This window comes from Macaca mulatta, chromosome 9, assembly GCF_049350105.2.
Source record: "Macaca mulatta isolate MMU2019108-1 chromosome 9, T2T-MMU8v2.0, whole genome shotgun sequence".
NCBI lineage: Eukaryota > Metazoa > Chordata > Mammalia > Primates > Cercopithecidae > Macaca > Macaca mulatta.
Window position 1 is genome coordinate 99,163,037 of NC_133414.1, and position 19,726 is coordinate 99,182,762.

The 19,726-nt window shown below is 38.6% G+C and overlaps 1 protein-coding gene across 50 annotated transcripts in view; it reads right to left on the reverse strand.

Annotated features, from left to right (window-relative positions):
* SGMS1 (sphingomyelin synthase 1) overlaps positions 1 to 19,726 on the reverse strand; it is a 314,409-nt gene that overhangs the window by 19,051 nt on the left and 275,632 nt on the right. For 38 of the 50 annotated variants that reach the window (XM_077945130.1, XM_077945145.1, XM_077945147.1 and 35 more), the window contains 2 exon segments: positions 18,469 to 19,322; positions 2,088 to 2,205 (listed from right to left, as the gene is read on the reverse strand). In XM_077945130.1, the coding sequence (XP_077801256.1) occupies positions 2,088 to 2,205; positions 18,469 to 19,091 (741 nt within the window). In that variant the 5' untranslated portion in view covers positions 19,092 to 19,322. 50 annotated transcript variants of the gene reach the window in all.

Below are 19,726 nucleotides of genomic sequence, written 5' to 3' on the forward strand. Positions count from 1 at the left end.
CTAAAATGTCCACAGTTTTTAGATGTATACTAAAGTATGTGGAGGTGAAATGACATTATCTGGGAGTTGCTTTAAATACTTCAAAAAGAAAAAAGAGATGAAACAAATGTCGCAAATCTTGATAATTATTGAATCTGAGTGTTGGGTTTTTGGGAGTTCCTTATACCAGTTGGGATACATGTGAAAATTTTCAGAATAAAAAAGTGTTTTCTAAATCCTTTCTTCCAAGAGTCTCATTCTACAAAATAAGCAATTAGATTTAATGAGTTTTAACTAGTACTTTTTTCCAAGGTGTGCTAATATTTCACCTCCTACTGTTTAAGATTCTAGTTTCCAGAAGATCCTCATAGAATGATGGCCCTAGTTGGGATTTCTGGCAACACAATAAATGAGCAATACGTTTGTGCACAGTTCCCGCTGCTACTTCTGTGTTTACAAAGAAAACTCACAAGCTATTCTTAGGCAAAGAATCTTGGTTAGATATGTTGATGACTCAAGCTGACTCTGCAAGAACCCATGGCTCACCAAGTATGGGCTTGCCAGCAACTGGTGGAGCTACAGTAGTCCTCAAGAAGAAGTAAGTTTAGAACCAGAGTAGGGAGAAAGGCTACATGGTACGGCCCCTCAATACTGGATCCATCTTCAACATGTGCTTGGCCAGAACCTACATCCACCTACCCCTTGGTAGCAAAATTTCCCAATGCACAGACATTTTAACGAGTTGAATTAAACTTAGGTGAATATCCTAAACTGTCAGTTTACTGCTGAGAACATGCTGCTTATCAAGCCAGGCTCCCAGCAAGAGTCCACATCCTTGGATTTTCAATGACAAGATATTCCCTATAACCCAGGAGTTACAGGTGAGTGCTTGAGAGCTTTCGCAGACAATAAAACCAATGTGAAGCTGGCTTCTTTGGAAGGGCAAAAGAAAGCGCAAGAAGGAGAGTGCAGGGAGCCAGGATGGCTGATAGAGAAGAGTGGAATGTTGAGAACATTCCTTTTGTATGACACCTCTTCTGGAGCTAAGGAAGTAGTGTATAGCAAAAAAAAAAAAAAGAAAACAGTTGAGTAAGAAATGAGTTATCTCTGTAGGCATATACGTAAGTTTAGGAAAGAAAGGAGTCACAGGAGACACACAAATTAAAGAGACCCAAAATTCCATATGATCAAATTAAAAATCCAGAGTGATTTTTCAGCTCTCTTTCCAAAGGTTCTATCAAAGAGAACATCTCTTCTGGGAGGAACAGAAGTACAAAGCAATGAGACTGAAAGTGTTTGGCTGTTTCCCCCACACAGGTGTAATGCAAAGAAATGATCTCAAATACATCAGAGTATACTACATTTTCTCCCACCAAAAATCAAGGAGAGAAATTAGCCTCTTTTAAAAAAATGCATTAAAGAGCTTTAATGTACATAAATATTTTAACAATAAAATCTTCTGCTAGTTATTTCATAGAGTTCCAACAATCACCCTAGTTAAAAATTCTTCCAAGGTAAAAGTTAGGAGGTGAAGAGGGTCACGTGACTCTGATGGAACGGTAGAGATAATAAGAGGAATAAAGTTTATTTTTAAAAAGACTTCTTTGTTACTAGAGAAAATCGATAAGGCAAATATATTACCCTAGAGAAAAGTGATCTTATTTGGCTTGGTTGAGAACTGCAAGGAAATAGGAATACTTTCTCTTCCCGGCTCTGCTGTAGGGATTAATAGAAGGAAAATGGAAAAAATATCACTTGAAATTGAGCTCTCCCTCTGAGAGACAGGAAGCATATAAAAGCTTCTGGATGCGTGTCAAAGAAATGAGTGATATTTTAAAAATTTGGCAGGAAACCAAGGAACTACACAAAGCTTAACTGCTTCCAACACACAAACTAGACCACATATTTCCCCAGTTGGGAGGCACTGGCAGGACTTAGAGATTCTGGGAAGGGTGGGGCTGCCTGGCCATATCATTTAGTAACATTCTCAGATGGAGGAGGGACTCCACTGTACTCTGAAGAAATGTTTTCCTGCAACCTCACTCAAAGAACCCCAGGGCAAGACGAGAAACAAACAGAAAGGGAAATTACAGCAAGGAATAGTTTACCTTCGGAGAACAGTTGAAATGCATACCAGGTACTGGGAGTGTAGTTACATACATTGTAATACACCGATACAGGTACAGCGTGCCAACTATGCAGAAAAATCTTCTGCTAATAATAGACCTAGAAAAAGGGAAAAACAGGGCAGATTCTCAGTCAGGAAATTCTGTAGGTTCATTTACTTTAATTTTTCAATGACTCAATAAAAACAAACCCCAGAAACTACTTGAGAGCTTAAAACCAGAATGTTCTAACTATGGCTAATACCAGATTAAGACAAAGATTTTGAGAACAACGTTGTGGTGCTTTTTAAAAAATATATTAACTGGCCAAAAGCGTTTAAACCGGCTTATATTGCTATTAATTAGGCTTCATGAGGCCTTCAACCTGAGTTGACGTTCAACTGTTGGACATACAAGTGGAGCCCACTGTGACTGGTCAGAACCCACTTAGTATCTGTGGTTAAACATTTAGACAGTATCTTTTCTGTCATCGAAGGAAGATCTTCAGAAAATCAGAATGATATTAGAATGAGAATTTAAAATTTTATGCCATTTAATGGGTCAAAGATATTAAACAATTTTAGTTGTACATCCCAGAAACTGATTCTCTGAGGCAATCTGATACCAAGAAAGAACCTATGGAAAAACAGCGTTCAACCTCATCCCATTCCCTGACTACCACTGCAGCTTGGGATGCACGATTTACTTCTCTGAATCTCAACTTCCTAAGAAATAAAATAGGGATAACAACATTAGAAATAATGTCTGAAAAATTCCTACCATATAGTAGGTACAAATAGTAGGTATCAAATGTATAGATTAAGTGGATGAATACAAATATAAGCAAGAATTAGAAATAGTTTTATTAGTTATTAGGTTCTAACAAAATTATTTGATATATACATGTAGGTATGTATCTATTTATATACATATACATGTATATTGAGTTAGATAACTTCTCCTAATATAAAATTCCACATAAGTTTGTACAACTTAACCTCATTAAAGTTTGGTGTGTTCTTGAACAAGAACATTCTTTCCCTCTCTACTTCTCTCTTGTAGTACCACAGGTCAGAGTCTTGTGGGTAACCCTGGGGTCTCCTCTTCCTTAACCTTGAGGAGTTCAGATTTTCCTGAACAAGGAAAATTTAGAAACAGTGGGCAGGTGTTCCTCTTAGGATCTTGGCCATTCAATCATTATAATTATATAGTGTAGCTCTAGTTTTATGCAGGATGGGCATGCCTACTGAGGTGTGGCAGCCAGAGGAAAATTTGTTTCATGTGTATTTTGTTTTAACAAGAGAAACAAAGATATGTCACTCATGTGATTAAAAATTAATTTTTAAAAACCATAGAATTATATTAGCATTTTATCCACATCTGCACAGCCTATGTATGTTACTTAGGTTTTATGAGTAGAATTTGGGTGTTGGTCTCTTTACCTAGATTTGAGAAACTGGGTCAGAATTATTTATGATAGAAGCCATCTTTGCTTATTTTCTCTCAGTCAAGCTGCATATGCCTCCTCCAAAGACATGAATTTATTCAACATAAAGCTGTCTTGACAATCTATATGCCTCTAATTTCAAGTAAAATAAAAAGCACAATTAAATAATATAAAGACGGACAATACTAGAGAAGAATACCAGCCTATAAATGTCTTTGCCAAGAACACCAAAAAAGAAATACCAAAGTAAATTTTACATTGTAAGACATAATGGTCATCTTTCTTTAAAAGAAAACGCCCTCCTTAGCCATCCTGCTCAAGTGAACAGAAATGATTCTCAATTTCACTTGAACTGTACAAGAAATACTTAAGTCAGCACACTTTCAAGTCTAGATCTGCTGAACTCTTCAGAGGAAGAAAAACAAAATTATTGCTTTTGCTAAAGATTACTATCTTAAAATCACTTTGCCTGATTATTTTCTGGCACACAAAAGGTACACATACACACACACACCACCCCAATAACTATTTCCATATTTCAAACTTGAGTTACATGTGAGTACCAATGGAAGTGATTTCAGAATTATCTAAAAATCCAAGAATGAGGTATAAAAAGATGAGAAAAGACAAATACATAAAATTGCTTTAATTAAAATATTGAAGGTTCAGTCACATTTACTATTTGACTTAAAGTGAAAGAGTCAAATGACTTTGAAAACTGAAATTTGACATTTCCATGTGAAATTGTCAATGTTAACAACAAGGTGACAAGTTAGAAGTGGTTGTTTTTAAGAATTTTCTGCTCTTTGGCATTTAATCTTTTTGAAATTAAGCTTAGAATGTTTTTGGTGTATAATGTTAAACAAGGATTTTCTACAACAAACTTTAATAGAGTATAAAAGTGTTTCAAGAAATTGTATGCACTTCTGGGCATTCACTTCCTTAATCAAGGAATTTCATACACTTAGAATTCTTATTTACTTCAAGGTTTAAAAGTTCAAGATATGCTTTACAAAAACTCACAAAAGAAATGTTAATGAAATATTCCTAGAAATTAAGCAGATACCAACAAGAAGATGCGTGGTGCAATTTTCAAAATCATAACGGTGCTCCCTTCACATGGGATACACCTCTCCTTCCACATTCAAAAGAAGCCAGTTTCCCATCAGCATACACTTGGCAAGGACTATTATCTCAGAGACTTGTGTTTGGTCACGTTTATCTATTTTTCTCCCAGGTGTTAGAGCACTAGGCTCATTATTACTTTTTCTGAGAAAAAAGGAAAATGTATCTATTCAATTTGATTATAAGGAAATATGAATAAAAGTGTTAAATTTTATAGATCATTATTAAGACTTACTAAAATAGCATGTTATGTCAAGTACATGCTAGTATTTTATTAAGCTTTTTTATATTCCTAATTTTTAAAAAATTGCTCAGAACTTGACTAAATACCACCAGCACTAGTGTTTTTGACATTTGGTACAATGATCTAAAATTCTGAAGAAAGCTCAGGCATGGTGGCTTATGCCTGTAATCCCAGCACTTTGGGAGGCTGAGGCAGGTGGATCACTTGAGCCCAGGAGTTCAAGATCAGCCTGGACAACATGGCACAACCATGCATCTATTAAAAAAAAAAAAAGAAAAATTAGCTGGACATGGTGGCGTGTGCCTGTAGTTCTAGCTACTCCGGAGGCTGCAGTGGGAGGATCACTGGAGCCTGGGAGTTAGAGGCTACAGTGAGTTATGACTGTGCCACTGCACTCCAGTCTGGGTGACAGAGTAAGACCTGTCTGTAAATAAATAAATAAATGAAAAGTGGTTAAAAAAATTACTATAGTGCAAAGTAAAATTAAAATACTGGAAAAAGTTTGTTTTCCCATGAGTTGTCTCTTTCAACTAATCCACAGTAGGAAGACATATACAACTCTTTCAATGCCCAGACCTGGCCTCCTAGCTCTTTCTGGAAGCTATTAGCTTTTAGAGATAAATAGGACTTGACAACAGTACAGTGGAACTAAGCAACAATTCAAAACTAAGAGGCAATACACAAGGGAGAGCACGTGTAACTAACACAGAATTGGGAGACTCGAATCTCTGGAGCAGTCATGGAAGAGTAATGATTCAGGTCTCTGATTAGTGATTCCAGTTGTAAAACATGAACGGACAGATAATGCATTACTGAGCTGTATCTTTATATAGATGCTAGTTTTACCTTTAACAAAGGCTCACCTGGTGCCCTTGACCACCTCAATCAATTTCCTTAGAAATTAGCTTCCTCATCAGCAAAAGGAAGAAAAAGACATCACTTTCTTATGAATCAGAGAAAGGGGTGACAAAAAAACTGGAAAGGCCATGAAATAGCACTAAGAATAAGCATCAAAATAGTCATATTTTTCTTAATATATAAGGTTGAAAATGAAATAGTTTTGTTTAGAGCCAACGACCACACTACTAAAAAACAAAGTTTCTATTGAGGTATTTCCCCAGGCATGGTATTACCAACAGGAATTGTTTTGCCAAAGTTCTCTTATATAACAAGCTCTGTGTCATCTACTTCTTAAAACTACCTGGCAATGCATGGATATGATCCTTATTTTACAGATGGGAAAAGTGAGGTTCAGAGTTTAAGCTGAAATATAAACAAAACAAAAACATTCAGGAAACTGCATCACATTGTGTAACACTGTGTAAGAAATCTCAATTTTGAGTATTTATAGCTGAGCCAACATCCTGTCCCATTTCAGCCACATTTCAAAATCCACTTAATGACTATATTAATAAAGTACTGAAAAAAATTATTCTAGCTCACATAGCTATCTAAAATTAAATGTGTTTATTTTTCATTATTTTTTGTAGTCTGTGCCCAGTTAGATTTGCTTATTACCACTTTCCTCGTATGTTAAATCAGTCATTCTGAAATGTCGTTCATTTCTCAACACTCTATCTCACCTGAACATCCACAATGACCTTCTTTCTACCTATTGTCCTTAACACCACTCTTGCCTCCTGCTATGGTCTGAATGCTTGTGTCTCCTTCCCCTCAAATTCCTATGTTGAAACCTAATCACCAGTGATTAGATCACAAGGGCAGGGTCCTCAGGTCTGAATTAGTGCCCTTATAAAATAGATCATAGAGAGGTGGGCTCACCCTTCTGAAATGTGAGGACACAGGGAGAAAGTGCTATTTATGAACCAGGAAATTGGCCCTCACTAGATGCCAATCAGCCTGCACCTTGAGCTTGGACTTCCAGCATCCAGAACCTATAACTCACCCAGTCTACGATATTTTGTTACTGCAGCCTTAACAGACTAAGGTAGCTTCCTAAAATGCATTCTCTTTAGAGCTGCCAGAATCATCTATTTTGAAACAGTTAAACAGGTATGTCCCTTAAAGCCTTCCAATGGTCATCAAACTCATTTTAATAAAATCCAAATCTTTTCCCAAGACACTGAGGCCCTATATCTGGCCACCTTCCTCTAGCCTGCCCTCTGGCCACCCTCCCTATCATTCTCCAGGATCTATCTCAGCCCAGTGCCCTTGGTGCTCTTTGAACACAGCTTGCAAAGTCCCTCCTACCTTGAGTAGGATCTCTGTGCCAGCCATTCTCTCTGCCTGGATTCTGCCTTCTCCTGGGACACTTGCCTGTCACTGATACATTCCATTCAAATGTCATCTCTAAGAAAGGTCCCCTACTCTAAGTAAGCCCCTGTTCCTCTCTATCCCATCCTCCTATTTTAATTCCTTTACAGCCCTCCTGAAAACATACTGCACCCCTACGTTCCATATTCTGTGAAACTAACTCCAAAGAAATTCTAAAATCTGTTTTCCTTAATTCCTCGCTACCAGCACCCGGATTCCCTGGATTGTGACAACTCCCCTCACAGGCTTCTTCAACTACCTTCAACATGACACCTCCTTTTTTTTTTTAAGTCTTTTTTATTTATTTATTTATTTTTTTTGGTGAGACAGGATCTTGCTCTGTCATCCAGGCTGGAGTGCAGCTGCATGATCATGGCTCACTGCAGCCTTAATCTCCCAGGCTCAAGCAATCCTACTGCCTCAGCTTCCCGAGTATCTGGGACCACAGGCGCAGGCCACCATGGCCAGCTAATTTTTAAAAATTTTTCTGTAGAGACAGGGTCTTTCCATATTGCCCAGGCTGGTCTTGCATTCCTGGGCTCAAATGATCCTCCTGCCTCCACCTCCTCTGTCTTCTCTAGATGTGAATCCCACTGCCAGGGGCAAAAAGAGCCACTCATTGTTCCCTAAACACAAACTCAATTTCTTGTTTTTGCCTGCCAGTCTCTTTCTCTGGCCTCTCACATGATTATCTCTGCTATAATCCTATGCATCTACCTCATGGCTTCCAGATGTCCCCAACTGGACAGAGCCACTTCATCCTCCCAATTCCTTCAAATTTCGTTTCTACTGTATGGTATTTTTTAATAGTGAGACAGGCATCACCATTACCAACAAAGGTAATGTCTCATCCCTTTGTGAGAAGACATTCTTAAGAAGACCTGTGCTTTCTTGTCTTTTAGTCTCAGGGAGACTTATGATGGTACCTGTAATACGACGGCAGTACCAGCAACACTATACAGTTTTGTGCTCTAGAGCTTTACTTCTTATTCTCTCTGAAGTCCTTTTCTACTTCTTCCTACAAATATTTGGTGCTTAAACCCTTTTATATATCTGCCAGAAATACTCTGCCCTGATGTTCACTGTCCCTTCACTCTGTATCCTTTCTCCATTCATATTTTAATTCAAAACACTTGCTGAGATTGCTCCATTATCCAACCAGAACTGCAAACCCCTAGAGACTGGGGCCTGTGAGTTCTGTATGCTTCTCTCTTCTTTCTAGTCTCATTGTCCTGTAAGGCCTTTCCACCCATCACAGCCTCAGGTATCTCAATGGCTATAGACTCCATTTAGGAAAACTCAGGGCTTAATTTAGTACTTTAGAAGAGAAAATTCTAAGGAAACGTTAGTAAAACAAATGAAAGAACAAGACTAAACATGGTAGAACAAACAAAATAATCAAAATAAATACTTGCCTGGGAGATTTAGAACTCATTTAATAATTCTTAGGTACCCATACAGGGTAGATGCACAGTTCATGAATCAGGAAAAAGAGACATACCTGTGCACCAGTCCAGAAATGTGTCTGTACATATACTATGCATTTTTGCTTTTTAAAATCCAACTCAAAGAAAATTCACACCTTTGCTATTAATTATTTTAACAACATTCCTGTTTAGCATATGCCATTATTCCATTTTACAGAAGGAGAAATTAACGTATGAAGAATTTAAGTACTAGCCTGGGGCCAGAGAGTAAGTCAATGAAAGTGTCACTACAAAACCTAGGTCTTTCTAGACTTTGAATCAGCTGCTCTTTTCGCTAATGAAATTAAAATGTTACTTCCAGAGTTATATACAAGTTGTAACAGGAAGTAAAGAAAAAAATGCTAACCTATAAGACATGAACAAAAACATCAATACTATCTACTTGAGATAGTTATGTAGAATTAAAATCAAGTATCCTCCAGAAACTGCTAAATAAAACTGTAAACAAAAGGTGTTATATTTCTGTGTTGGTATTTTAGGCTATCAACAAAAATAATATATGTATATATGTGTACATATATGTGTGTACACATTAGTGTGTACATAGAATACATTAGTGTACATAGAATACAAATGTGTATATGCATACATGTGTGTTTGTGTGTGTGTGTATACACACCCAGATCTCTCCTCATTCCTTCCCATCATCAAAACTTATCCACCTTGAATCATATTGTTAGGGGCTTGCTTAGTCACAGCCAGCAGAACTGAACAATTACTGTTTACTCTTGGGCTAAGGGATTATCCTTAAAAGTAACACTGTTATTTTAACAGGGGGTTTCTGAAAACGTAACAGACACATCACCAGCAGTCACTAACATTTATTGAATTCTAGGCACAGTAACTAGCATGTGCAACACATAACAAATTTTAGTGTCTATTAAAATTCACATAATGAATATACATGTGCTATTCTAAACATGGGAAATACAGCAGTGAACAGAGCAGACAAACAGCCTGGCTTGTGGTACCTGTGTTCTAGTGAAAGAGGCAGACAATACACAGGTCAAGAAATAAGTAAAACATAGAGCACGTTAGATAAGTGCTAAAGAGGAAAACAAGTAAGAGTCTCATTAGGGGAAAGGAGGTTAGAACTGGGGGCTAAGTTGGTCAGAGAAGGTCTACCTCTGTATGATGTGTCAACCAGGAGGTTGTGGGAGAAAATTCCAGAGGCTTGTGTGTATCAGTGTTTGTTGATCATCAAGGGAGTACAGGGCATGAGGCCATGAGGTCTGGGAGGACCTCTTAGGTCACCATATGAGGACACTGGCCTTAATGCCCTATGAGGTGGAAGAAGATAAATGTACTTTGACTTACTCTGTCTGCCAAGTTAAAAGGTCATTAAAAGGAAGCAAGACCAGGTAATAACCTAGGTATGAGATGAAGGTGGTTAGACCTATGGCAGCAATAGAAGTGGTGAGGAAGGTCAGAGGATCACTTGAGCCCAGGAGTTCTAGGCTACAGTGAGCTGTGAGCTACGATCATGCCACTGCCCTCCACCCTGGGGGATGAAGTGAGATCTCATCTCAAAAACAAAACAAAACCCAACACATTTGGGCTGACCACTGGGAGGAACAGAAATGCCACTGGTGGGCTTGGGAACCAGGAGGATGCCAAGTACTCTGTCAAGTGCGTTGTGCATATCATCTCGTTCAATCCTCAAAACAGCTTTACAGAAACCATAATTCTCATTTTGTAGGTAAGGAAACAACGCTACTACAATAGTCAAGTAACTTGGCCAAAGTCACGCAGTCAGCAGGGATCTAAATCAAGAATGATCTTCCAGTGTAAGACTGAGTATAACCACATGCTTCACCACCACAGCCACGTCACTGACAGGCTGGTGGGACTGACAGGATGTGGTGACTTCTAAATCAGATCATGAGTAATTAGACAGACATCCATGATGGTTTGCTGAGAGGAGGAAAACAGACAATCCTTGGGCATGCTGTAAAAGAGAAGGCCAAAATGACACCACTTAAAAATACACGTGTACACACATTACTCATTTATGAGCACATGCAGAAAAATATAAAACGTTACATGAACCCAAATATGAGCATTGTTTATCTCCAGTGAGATGATAAGTTGGTTTGTTTTTTTGTTTATCCTTATCCTCCAATCTGCCTACAAGTCAAATAGATGGGATTACTAAATTTAGAGAAAAATCTACAATTTCCCTATAATTCCTATGACTCAGTCCAGTATTTAGGTCATGGGACCTAAAATTGTAAAAATTAGAAAAGGTAGAAGCAAAGAAGACCATCAGTTCACTAACATGAGAATGAGAGACGAGGCACGAAAGTTCACTAACATGAGAATGAGAGACGAGGCACAATCTGGGACTAAGTCCATCATCAACCCTCTAGAGTGTCCTTCCCCACTCCAAAAAAATGCCCTCGGTAAACAAAAAGATGACAGAGAAGGCATAGCGAGGCCTGCAAGAGGCTAGGAGATCCAGATGATCTGGGAAGAAAAGGGGTCAGAGAAGGTCCCCAGGAAAGGAAAGAAAATGGGATCTCAGCTCAGGCTCTGAGTCTAGATAGATAATAGGTCAGAATCAAGAGAGGAGAGAAAATGTACTAGAAACAGAAAGAAAAAGTATAAGGTTCGGCATGCCTAGTCAGTGGTCTTAAGTGCAGAAAGGTGACTGAAGTTGGTAGCAAATGAAGCTTTGTCAGATTACTAGTGAGTAGGGCCCATTCCACACTTAGGAGGTTCCAGAGCTACGACAGAGCTAAGGGCATTTTCTACAGTCTACAGGCAATTGCAAAAATGGACGGCTATCAGAGTTGGCAGATCCATCCTGAAACACATGTACGTCTCCCAGATGGAACCCAATACATAAAATTTATAATTTAAAAACTGAACTCATTTGTTTTTATTCTATCTGTCCTATGCATGTGGCATCTACGACACTAAATCTGTTAAAAAAAAAAAAATACATCTCCAGAGGACAGGTGCCTATAATACCAGGAAATTTACAGACTGGATGCATATTGAAGAGCCTTCAGTGCCCAAAATATGCCACTGTACGATGCTGGGCAAGTCAATAGCTTCTCCAAGTCTCAATTTTCTTCACTGAGAGAGGAGAATAACACTACTTGTTTTAAGGGTTGATTGTATCAAATGATACAATACACATTAATGCTTATTACTCTAAAATCAGTTGGTTTGGAACCTGCCTCTTGAATAGGATAATAATTTTTGACAACATGGATTAAAAGGAACACAACAAAACAGATTTTGAGTAAGCACATAATTGATGCAGCTACATGTGTGGAGGGAATAGAAAGGAGGGAAAGAGGTAATCCCTGAGCACTTACCTTGCTTCACTGCTGGAGAGAACTATTACAGCTTATCAGGGAATTAAATAATGGGTAAGTATCCAAAAAAGCACCAGTAATATGAGGGAATTTTATCCTGAGTTTCATACATGGATGGAGTTTAGACAACACATTTTCAAAACTGAGATGTCACTCTGAGAACAAATATTTCCCAGACTATAACCCCCATTCAACCGTTTTGCTAGCTGCTATATCCCTAGCATACAGTCTCCAATAATTTCTGGTAAACAACTAAACATAAAAATGTTCTGAAGTTGCATTACAGACTACCATTACAATCTACAGTATAAGACTAATATATAATAAAGTGAAATGACCTTAAGAAAAGGCTCTTCTGGAACTCAGAAAATAAATTCTATTGAATAGAAACCCCCACTCTCCCCCACTTCATATCAAATGCTCTCTGTATCAAATGCTTTTAAGAACTTCAATCACAACCATCGAAGACATAAAAACAAGAGAAAAATTGTTGACAGTATCTGTGGGTCATAAACTACCTTTGGGAAGCGAAGAGGAGTTAAGTACTTTGATTCAATCAACTTAATAAAGAAACTCTGATGGAATTAAAATAGGGTAAAATGAAAGATAAATGTTAGTGGAGAATCTAGTCTATTGAATAAAACACAAACCAAAAACAATCAGATTAGCATCTGACAAAAGCAACTGCCAATCAGTACAAAGATTATGTCCTTGGAAATTAGATTCCATTCACAGAAGAGAGGAAAATGCTATAGATAAAATCTCTTATGTTGGCAGATACCCACTTAACAAATAAGGCCCCACAAAGGTTTAGCAAAGTTTAAAAAAAAAAAAAAAAAAAAAAAAAAGAAAAGAAAAGAAAAGAAAACTCTTCCCCAAAGTGACCTCCAAACATTAAATACAGAATGCTAGTAAACTTCTAAAAATCCATCCTAGTTCTCTCAGCATACAATCCCAGAAAAGCCACACTGGAAAGTTGTACCTGTTCCTTCCTGCAGGATTAACAAAGCCCCTAGAAACAGTTCTAAAACTTGATGTCATGGCAGGTCCCAAGCAGGATCTGTGGTCATCATTTTTCTTCTTTACTTCCTTCCCTTTTGGCATGGGATCAATTTTCAGAGAAAATTGTCACCCACTAAGTGACCATTTCCATTTCACCAGCCTCACTACAAATCAATGCGACTGTTTATGCTAGAATGTTTTACCGCTGAGTTCTCTCTACCCCTGACCCCAACCCATAACCCAACTGTCCAATGGTTTCTTTTCTTTCTTCAGATCTTTTCACCACCGACCGACTCATATACCCTGTGACATTTAATTTCTCCTTATGCAACTGTCTTATGCTATTCCTTTTAGGCAAATGTCTGACCCAAAAGAAGCTATGGTAGAAAACACATATCAAGATACACACCTGACTTGACTTTGCTCTGAAATAAAATATATTCAAACAAAGTTGGAGATTTCCCCAAATTAGTAAATGCTATTTCCCCACTAAATTCCATATACAAATCAGGGATTCACAGAGACCCCCAAAAACCTCATATCAGAAAGATACTGCAACAGGAGTCAGCCCTGTCATTATAAAAGATGAGATGCTCTAAGTGTCACAGCTTCTAGAAAGAGTTCGGCCCTTCTCATTACCCTTCCACAAAATGCATCACTAAACAAATGTTAACTGAATCTAAGTCATGATCATCTTCTACCTGGACTACTGCAATAACTTTTTTTTTTTTTTTTTTTTTTTGAGAGTTTCACTCGTTGCTCAGGTAGGAGTGCAATGGCGCGAGCTCAGCTCACCGCAACCTCCATGCCCTGGGTTCAAGCGATTCTCCTGCCTCAGCCTCCCGAGTAGCTGCGATTACAGGCAAGTGCCATCACGCTGGCTAATTTTGTATTTTTAGTAAAGATGGGGTTTCTCCACATTGGTCAGGCTGGTCTCGAACTCCCGACCTCAGGTGATCCGCTTGCCTCCGCCTCCCAAAGTGCTGGGATTAGAGTGCCACGCCCAGCCTGCAATGGCATCTCAACCAGGCCCCCTGCTTCAACTCTTGCTTCCCTAATCTCTGTAACGCAGCCACATTCTTTTAAACGCCAGTTTCATTCTTTTAAAACATCAGGTTTTTCGTATCCTTCTCCCCAATGACTTACTGCCACACTTGAAATAAAATCCCAACTCCTTATCCATCCACAGCCCACAAGGCTAACACCTCACTGACCTCCTGCATCAGGGTTCTCTCCCAGCTAACTCAGCCACATGGGCCCTTGACCATTCCTCAGGTAAGTGCCAGAACTCTGCACTTCCTGTGTCTCCTGCATCAACTACTCTTCCCAAACACATGCATGGTATTGTCTCATTTAATTTAGATGTCTGCTCAACCATCATCTAATCAGAGGACTCTGCTTTCCAATCAGTCTAAAATACCAGCCTCTCCCCCACTCTCTCCAACACTCGCTAGTCCTTTGTACTGCTTTTTCTCCATCACACTAGCCAATATCATGTATTCATTTACTGCCTCCCTTACACTGGCCAGAATATAAGCTTCACGAAAGCATTGGGATCCTTTGCTCAGTGCAGCATCCCCAGGGCCACTCAGTGCCTGGAATATGGTATACTGCTCAATAAATACTAGATGAATGAATGAATGAATTTTAGGTGAGCACTTTCTATGTGCTAGGCACTGGGATAGAAAGGTGAATGATGAATAGAATCTAGTTCTTCCCCTTGAGGAACTTACAATTTAGCAATGAAGGAGACATATATACAACTAATAGAATGAAATGTGATATGGGCTTAACGTGTTTGAGGAAAACTGTGGAGTGGAGTAGCTAGAGATAAGGCAGAAGAGATTGGGACCAGATGCTGAGGGCCCTTGAGCTTCAGGCTAAGGAGCTGTTTCTCCATCTGGGCACCCACTATGGAGTTCTAAATAGAAATGGAAAGAAGAGATGGATCTAAAATTAGAACCAAAAGAACTTAGTGACTATCTGGATAAAAGGAACTGAGGAGTTCTAGGTTTCTAGGAAATGCCACTGGCCAGAGAGAAGGAAGAAAAAGTTGGAAGAAAAATATAGTGGTTTTACGTAAGTTGAGTTTGAGGAACCTATGACGACTACACTAAGTCATAATTTATCTGGTGACTTGGAAACTCTGTAGTCCTGCTCCTTGGCTAAGAAAGCCACTTCCTCAGGTGTTCACCATGTCCCAGTAGAGCTGAGCCACACGTATCACACATAGGTGCCACTGTGTTAGCCATGATTTAGCCATGCATGAAAAATTCTTACATCTTCAGCCTTCATCAAATCTGTAAGTTTAATATGTTCTTTATCATGCTTTCTTAAAACAAGGGATACCTGTTTTGCAGTGAAGTCTGACACAAATGCAGAGATTTCCCAGGATTTTTTCCTAGTCAGTGGCTTGAAAGTCCAATTCTAAATGGGGAGACAACATTATTTACAATTTTAAAAACCAAAAATGTTCTCAAGGATAGGCATTATTGTTGCTTTCCATTTTGAGAGGTTATGGAAATCCCATGTGGATTTATGTATATATATATAAACATATATTCATACAGATATGCAGGGGAGACATTAAGAATGAAAGGAGGAAAAAATTTAAGTACAAAAAAAAATCAAAACCTATGTTTAATAGTAAAGGACAATTGTTTACAACATAAAGATAGAACCATATGTCACAAATTCAAGATTAAGATTTTCCAGCACCTCAAACATTTGGTTAAACGGATTTTTTGTTGTTGTTGGGATTTTTTGGCCAAATTCCAGTGATCTCATTTCTTAAGTGATCCTCCATAGTTTCATCCCATGATTCTTCTCTAAAAAGTAGAAGATACCGAAATAAGAAGGAAGGACTGATTTTTTAAGGGATCCAGGACTTTTAAAATCAAAGTAGAAGTATCCTGTTGGGAATTACTGGCCAAACAGGCTTAATTTGGAGAAGTCATATAAAACAAGCTCCTAAGTGGCACACCTCCTAGTGGAGATTGGGGATGGGGTCAACACTCAGAAGAGTCAAGTACAAAAAGAGGGAGAAGTTAACTCTCTGCTAAGAATATCCCATAAACAGAAGGATCAATTTCTCCGAAATGCCAGATAAATAAAACTGCTATATTGCAATAACCAAATAACTAGAAACAAAGGGTTCCTCTGACACTACAAAAGATTTTAACCTTCTCTATGAGAGCCAGGAAAAGGTAGTTTATCCATCTTCACTGCTTGATATGTCATCTGTATGTTTCTTCCTACCTCCTACCTCCTACCTGTCTGGTGGGCCAAATACACTGAAGTGAGGTCACAAGGAGAGAGACAGGAAGCCAGCAATGGACCCCAGTAGAAGGACAGGGTGGACGATGCTTAGGATGATCATGACAACTCTGCTTTCATTTCCCACATCCCTACCCCACCAGAGGTGAAAATTAGAAAGGACTTAGTTGGATGCATTCTGGACACAAACGCTCTGAAGCTAATAAAATTCAAAGATAATTGGCCCATCCAATTATGTTAGAATCAAATAAAATGTAGTTGTATATGACAACAGAAATCATCTAGACTGAGACGCCATTATTTTGTGAGAAAAACAAGGCTCCTGAGATGTAAGGATCCACCCAAACCACTCAGCAAGTTGGACATACCTGAGGCCAGATCCCAGGCTGCCTGCGTTCCAGCACTGAGTTAATTTTGTCAAATCAACTGGCTTCTTGCTTTGAGCAATTTAAATATATAAATGACTACAGTATTGGCAATAAGTACCAGGAAAACACAAAATCATAAAGCTTAAAGAGAAACAGATTTGAGGAAAACTCCCTGTTGGGAAAATTGTAATTATTAATATACTTCAAGAAAATTAGTTTTATGGTTAAGAGGATACTTTATAAGAATAAAATTACTTAAAAGTCACAGTTCTGTGAAAGATTCAGATTTGCAACTGTTAAGATTTACTCAAAGTTATATTCTGGGGCAGTAAATTATTTGCTTGAATATAAAAATTTTGACAAAAAACCGGAAAAGCAGCAAACTTACAAAAACAAAACAACAAACATCAGGGAAAACCCAGGAAGCATAATTTGAGTTGACCTTGCCTTTGCACAGTACTGGCATTTTGTTCCAATGGGATTTTAGGAAAAAAGTTTAAAAGTCAAAAAGGCAAAAGCAGAACTAAAGTTTGGCAGCAAAAATAATACACTTAATAAACTCCAAGCATCTTGTATTTCTAAAGCCTATTCCTATTTATTATCCTCTTAAAACTAAAGGAACAACAACAACAAAAAGGTCTTCCACCAAATTAAATGCAGCCCAGACCATCAATTCTATTTCAGATTCACCTTGAACTCTAGGACTGTCAATCTGTCTGTAAATAAACACTGATCAGTTAAATGGCTTTCTTTATACCAGTTAAGACCGTCCATTCCTGGGAAAGTGTCAGGAACTGCTTTTATTTCAATTTGCAGGTATATAATTTATCAGGTTCAAAAAAAAAGAGTCCTTATAAAACATACTAGGAAAAACCTTATCATTTCTGTCAAAGAACATTCAGCATGAACTCTCGGTGTGCATTTTGTTTTCTTGCTGTAAGATGAATTCCTTAATATTTAACCACGTGGTGGATCATGAAACACATTCCACCGGACAGAAACTCAGCTCTTTAACAAACCAATTTCCAACCCTCATTCATGGAAACCATAAGGTGTTCCTTTAACTAAGGAGAAGATCAAACATCAGTGAAGGGACAATGTAGGCAACCCAAGTAAATAGCCTGTCTGAGGGGGTCCATGCTGAGTTTACAGCTTCGGATGTGAAAGCCACCTTGGATACACCTGAAACTAAGTGGGAGTTGCCTACTTAACACTCTGAGAAATTTGAATGGAACAATCACATGTTGCTTTAAGTAGTAGTAGTAGAAGGTGGGAATCCATTTAGGTCCATCCACATCCCACGTACCCAAAGTCATACCCTGAGGGTATTGTTTTCCCAACAACCCAAGCCACTCTGGAGGAGGTGTTCTGAATTCTGTGTGAAACATCTTTAAATATATATTGCTAAGGCTCCAGATATCTGACTCTGTGTGGGAAAAGCTATGCAGCCAATTTATAGTGCTTAGGCCAACTGTCATTTATTTAATGGGTTAGTAACACCAACCAAGACTAGGTGGTTGATCTGTTGTTCAATAGCCTGTACTGTGTGAAGATGTCTGAGAGTTTTCTTTCTTATCAAGTGAAAACAGAGCATCATCTCTAACGGTCTTATTCATCATTCTGTATGAATCTTGCATAAAAGAGGCAACGAACAGCATTTTCTTTTAAAGCTTCCAGACAGTAAGTTAGTCCAACAGGGTATGTGTTTAAAAAAAAAAAAAAAATTAGAATGTTTTGATCCCAACAAGTTGATAAATTTCATTTATAAATAATAATTAGATGTTTGGAGTGCAAATCCCATAATCATTGAATCTTAGAGCTTTTACTTGACTTACTTGTATTTTAAGAGCAGCCACTGAATTAACCAGAGTCCTACAAGGATCATGCCATTAATTTCACAAATAGAAAAGGCCCACTGCACCCGGTTAAAATGGTCAAAAAATGTGTCCGGTAGTGGAGGCTGCACCTCCTTAGGAGGTACTCGTTCATGGACGACCGAGATCATCACTGTGGTGAGAACAAAACAGGAAAGTGCGTAAAGAAAGGCCAGAAAAGTCTTGCCCCACTCCATGGGGTACTGAGAGCGCTCCAGTTCTGGCATGGGGATCTTTATCATCTCTTTCCTATACCCATTTGGCATCCCGTTGGGTTTAATCTTGATGCTGAAGCTGCCATCGGGGGTGGGGATGTCTACGCCAATGTTGAGGTGCCCGTTGGCATGGCCGTTCTTGTGTGCTTCCAAATGGTGCTCCATTTTCAGGGTTTCTATCATGTCCAGGAGCCGCTGCCCGTTGTCAGAGGAGACTCGGCACAAAGGGGGTTTTTTGAAATCCTCTTGGGTTAGGTTGATCAAGTCCTGGCCTGTGAAATGCTCCAGAGGCTCACAGTATTCTGGCATAGCATTCTCCAGCAGCCAGTCTGCCACCTTCTTGGGTGACCAATAAACCACTTCCTTCATTGTACTGGCAGACAGCAGGCAGTCCCCAGCTCACTCTTGGCAGGTCAGCAGTCACTGTTCCGACAGGGCAGGACACTGTCCTGCCTCGGCGCGTTCATCCTGTGGGGCCTCATGAGCAGAGACTTGTTTGGCAAGATGGTCAGGGCAGTTTTTAAACACCTCATGTAGCTGTCCAGGGTTCCTGAGTGCCCAAGCATTAATTCACCTCATTTCTGAGCAGGATTCTTCCTTCTGTGAAAGCAAGAGAAGATATCAAGATACTGTACTTCCAAATTACCCCTCTCAAAATGCAAAGCCTTATATACATAAGGAAAGTAGAAAACCAGTTATTGGTAAACTTAATAGTTTTCAAACTTATTCATTTCAGGGACCACTGATTTCCTGGTTATTAGTCTTCTGTGACACATATTAAATTGGATCTGAAAATGGATGTTGTCAAAGGAGACTATTTTATATAATTTCCAATGGTCTATTTTCTAAGAAGCAATTTGGCAGTGCTTTGGACACTTTTCAACCTGGTCAAGAGACCAGGTATTCTCTTTGTCCTTACATGCTTCCTGAGATAATTTAAAAGAATAAAATATATTTGCTTACTCTACCTTGTGAAGAATGTTTAAAAACGTACATTAACATAC